This window comes from Bradysia coprophila, unplaced genomic scaffold, assembly GCF_014529535.1.
Source record: "Bradysia coprophila strain Holo2 unplaced genomic scaffold, BU_Bcop_v1 contig_70, whole genome shotgun sequence".
In the NCBI taxonomy this organism is placed as follows: Eukaryota; Metazoa; Arthropoda; class Insecta; order Diptera; family Sciaridae; genus Bradysia; species Bradysia coprophila.
This window is the reverse complement of record NW_023503941.1, coordinates 881,249-885,805: the sequence shown is the minus strand read 5'-3', so window position 1 is coordinate 885,805 and position 4,557 is coordinate 881,249. Positions and strand designations below refer to the sequence as shown.

General features: G+C 38.7%; 1 protein-coding gene across 1 annotated transcript; it reads right to left on the bottom strand.

The window, feature by feature from the left end:
• Positions 1 to 2,386: 2,386 nt before the first annotated feature.
• On the bottom strand, positions 2,387 to 3,941 carry LOC119083574 (zinc finger protein 611-like). The gene has a single exon (XM_037193320.1). The coding sequence runs from the start codon at positions 3,840 to 3,842 to the stop codon at positions 2,457 to 2,459; it is 1,386 nt and encodes a 461-aa protein (XP_037049215.1). The 5' UTR covers positions 3,843 to 3,941; the 3' UTR covers positions 2,387 to 2,456.
• Positions 3,942 to 4,557: the final 616 nt, after the last annotated feature.

The following is a 4,557-nucleotide window of genomic DNA, read 5'->3' as shown; positions in this document are numbered from 1 at the left end:
ACCATTGTGAGAATCAAAGGGTCATGGAAGAACGGCCAAAGTATATCGAAAGTGCAAAAGTTTGAAAGACACATAAAATTCCCATACCGATAATACTTGCCACTTATTTGTAATGTAAATACTGTTCTGTCCGTTCTTTCCGATCGAATAATTCACAAATTAACGCTAAATTGACGAATCACCACTTCTGTTTAACTAATTGTGCGTGCAGTGATCGGACGTCGCATGTCCTAGTTTCAGAATTGGTATTGACATCAATAATTTATTGAATCAACATCTACAAAATGTCTGGAAATGTGGTTTCGTGCATTTAATTACACCAATTTCTGTTAAATCTTTTACAAAATGGATTTGTCCTTATCTCGATCCTAATCTATCAAAGGAATTTAGTCACACGAATTTACATATTTCGGATCCCAACAAAAATCTCTTCGAGAAAAGTCTGACGCAGTCTTTGAAGTACAATTTCTAAAATGAATGATATCGCTAGAGTTGACGCTTTCAGCTTCGTTACGCAAAAATTAAATTTTACACCCAATTTTAGTTCAAACAAGCTGGCTTAGTTTTTCTCATCAACTGCCAAATAATTTTTACCAAAAAAAAATTTGACTGGAAACAACCAAAATTTTACCAAAAAAAATCTGCGTCGCATGTGGCAGATAAATTTTCTTGCTGGTCTGTTCCTGAACATTTGCCACTTTGCGACGCAGATTTTTTTGGTAAAATTTTGGTTGTTTCCAGTCAAAATTTTTTTTGGTAAAAATTATTTGGCAGATGATGAGAAAAACTAAGCCAGCTTGTTTGAACTAAAATTGGGTGTAAAATTTAATTTTTGCGTAACGAAGCTGAAAGCGTCAACTCATTGCGATATCATTCATTTTAGAAATTGTACTTCAAAGACTGCGTCACACTTTTCTCGAAGAGATTTTTGTTGGGATATCAGTCATTTTAGAAGTGTAGTCAACACTGCTTTCTATAACAGTTTATAACAGAAATTCGGAAATTTGACAAAATTCGAAAATTTGACGAAATTCACAAATTTAACGAAAATCGAAAATTTGACGAAATTCGAAAATTTGACGAAATTCGAAAATTTGACGAAATTCGAAAATTTGACGAAATTCAAAAATTTAACGAAAATCGAAAATTTGACAAAAATCGAAAATTCGACGAAATTCGAAAATTTGACGAAAATCGAAAATTTGACGAATTTCAAAAATTTGACGAAATTTAACGAAAATCGAAAATTTGACGAAATTCGAAAATTTGACGAAGAAAGGAATTCTCTATCTGCCACCATTCAAGAAATATCTCCAAAACCGCAATTGATCCACCCATTTCCAACTTTCCACATTTTTCACATATGCCCCTCTGTTCTACTCGTAAAACTCTGAGACTTTGCCGAAGAAAGTAACTCTCTATCTGCTACCATTCACAAAATAACTCTAAAACCCTAATTGACCAACCCATTTCTAACTCTCGACATTTTTCACATATGCCCCTAAAACTCTGAGACTTTGACGAAGAAAGTAACTCTCTATCTCTCATAATCGCGCAAATATTAGTCCTTTCATCCTACGCTCGAGTAGCTCAAAATTTGGTCACTCTAATCACTCCAGCTCAAACGAATCTGCCCCGATTTTTTTAATTATTTTTTTGTTCGAATCGTGTTACGAATACCTTTCATTTGATGGGTCGCACGCCTCTGTAGGTTTCAATACAGCTAAGCTACAGCCGAAAACGCGTTCCCGACCCTCGAAAACCACACTCAGAAACCACTTCGAGGCCAATAAAACAAAATTCTGGTTTTTCCTGGGGTAATGGCGTATCACATTTTCATTTTTATGTCCACCGTGAGGTTCCTGCAAAATTTCATGGAGATTGGCTGACTAGTTTCCGAGATCGACTGTCGATAGATAGACAGATAGACAGATAGACAGAAACATACAGAGTAAGTTGAAGGATTTTGATTGTTTGGAAAACGTTAATTTGGTGTATTTTCTAAGAAAAATGACCAACTTCAAAACGATGTATCTCCGGTAATTTTAAAGTTACATAGTCGAGTGATAGCTCGTTTTGCTCGTATTTGAAGCGCGAATAAGATAGAAGAGGATTTGTGGTGATACAGGCCAAAGGAAAGAAACTTAAATTCTCGCCTATATCTAGTTGCCGCGTCTCAAAAAAATTTCTTCGTTCTTTTTTTGGAAGTTAGACTGCGTCAAGTCCTCCGCTAACGGTCCGGACATGATAGAAGATAGAAATACAGTCTCAGAGTCAAACTTTATGCAGATTTCGAATAATTTTGTCCATCCTTGTCGGTGGTACAATGTCCAATGTCTTTTTCGTTGAACACTTTTTCGAAATTGAAAATTCGGAATACTTTTCGTTTTCATCAAAATAAATTTTAATTTCAAATCAAAATTTACATTTCGGGTGTGCTTCGCCAATGGTGTCCACTAAATTTGTTCGCTTTTGAAATTACCTTTGGTGTGATTGGCCTCATGAAACAGAAATGACTTCTGTTCGATGAACCCTTTGCCACAAATTCGGCAATGATAGTTCATTGGAACGCTATGTCGACGTCGATGCCTCAGCAGACCATCCATCCGAGCAAACGTGTTCGTGCATACATCACATTTGTATGTTGCCCGATTTTCCGACACCGTTTGATGAGTGTTTTGATGTCGCTTCAATGTCTTGGCTCGCTTAAATTGCTTTCCACATTCGTTGCATTCAAAGCTGCGAGTCGAATCATGCGATTTCATGTGATCGTTCGCATATCGCGGTAACAGTTTCTTGTCGCAAATCGGACAGACGAACGATCGATTTTCTATGCTGTGCGTTTCGAGGTGTCGCCGTAGGTCGTACGCACACTTGGCCGAATGGTTACACATCGTGCACGGAAACTTGCGCTTTTCCACAAACGGATGTGTCTGCATGTGAATTTGAAGCAATCGTTTGTTGGGAAATTGTTGCTCGCAAGACTCACAGGTCGATGGGCCATCGTCAGCGTACAAATTATGTACTTTTCGATTGTGATCCAGCAAGTAGCGCCTTTGCTTAAATTTTCTTCCACATTCGGTGCACGGATGTGATTCGTTGGTCGAATCGTGTAGTTTCATGTGACGAGCCAACGTCCGGTCTCCGCTAAATAATTTGCCGCAAATCAAACACAGACACGGACTTTGTTTGTGTTTCGTCATATGACTTTGCAGCTGGCGACGGTCACGGAAAATCCTTTTACACACCGCACACTCGTAGGTTCGAACTGGTTCGATCGGTTTGTCGATGATTGGCATTTGAGACACAAATTTCGCTCGATCTGGATGCGACATGCATCCGTTCGCATTGTGCCGTTCATAGTAGCGACTCGTCCGGAATTTCGTGTTGCAATATTTACATTTGAGGTCGTCGTACCGATGGATTTTCATCATGTGTCGCTTCACCACAAATGAACTCGTTAATTTCTTGTGACAAATGAAGCATTCAAAGTTTTTCTGAGTCGGCCGGCGCCTTCGAATATTCCCATCTTCACTTGTTGACGATTCGACTTTGTATGCAGATTCAGTAAAATGATCGGTAAACTCATTGCCGTCATCACTATCTTCAAGCTTTTTTATGTTATTCGGGGCGATGAGTTGAATTTTCGATTGCTGATCCAATTCATTCAGATCGCTCACCACCGAGTCCTGTGTGATCCCCTTAAGGTCCGAATGCAGATGCGTTTGAACGTGCAATGTAAACTCGCTGAACTGTTGGAATTCATCCGAGCAGCGAACACAAACAAATGTGAATTTGTTATTGGGCCATTCGTAGATTTCTCCCCTTTTAGTCCGATTCATATTTTGTTGTCGACGGAACGCGTATTTATCAATATTTTAGACGAAACAATTATTTTGTTTACGTTTTGCCAAAACAAAAACACTGCCACTGATGATCGCTGTCACAACTGTCAAAACTGAATTGTTTACAACACAGATGGGGCGACAGAAGTTTGTTATGTAATTGGCGCCCTCGATTTAAAACGAAAAAGCTTTGATTTTCCATAGTAACCGAACAATGACCGTCTGGACCTGTTAATAGTTACCATACCACATGGTCCCGCAAGGTAAGCTATAACTAACTGGTCCTCAGGCTTCTTACTCTGATCTTAACAGTCTACAGCTGTGAGTCTCTTTCGTAGTAAACTTCCTTGAAGAGAACTATCAGCCAAAACAATTCATGACGTAAGTGTGGCTAAAATTTGAATTTTAAGTGAACGATTTGATGAAAAAGTGAACCGAAAAATACATTTCAACGCTTCATTGTATGAAAATTTTGAATTTCGACCGCACTTACGGCGTGAATTTTCAAAACTCAGCGGTGGCGAGTTACTGAATTGTTGACTGTGCGATTTCTCGAGCATTACGATTGCATGTGAGAGGTCGGGTTTACTTAATTCAAAATGATCCAAAAATAATCATCCCTGGCATCAATCTATTGTGTTGTTTGTTTCGATGCCGTGGACTTCGGAATCGTTGTTTCTTGATTTTTGGTTTTAATGCGGACATTGCCGCA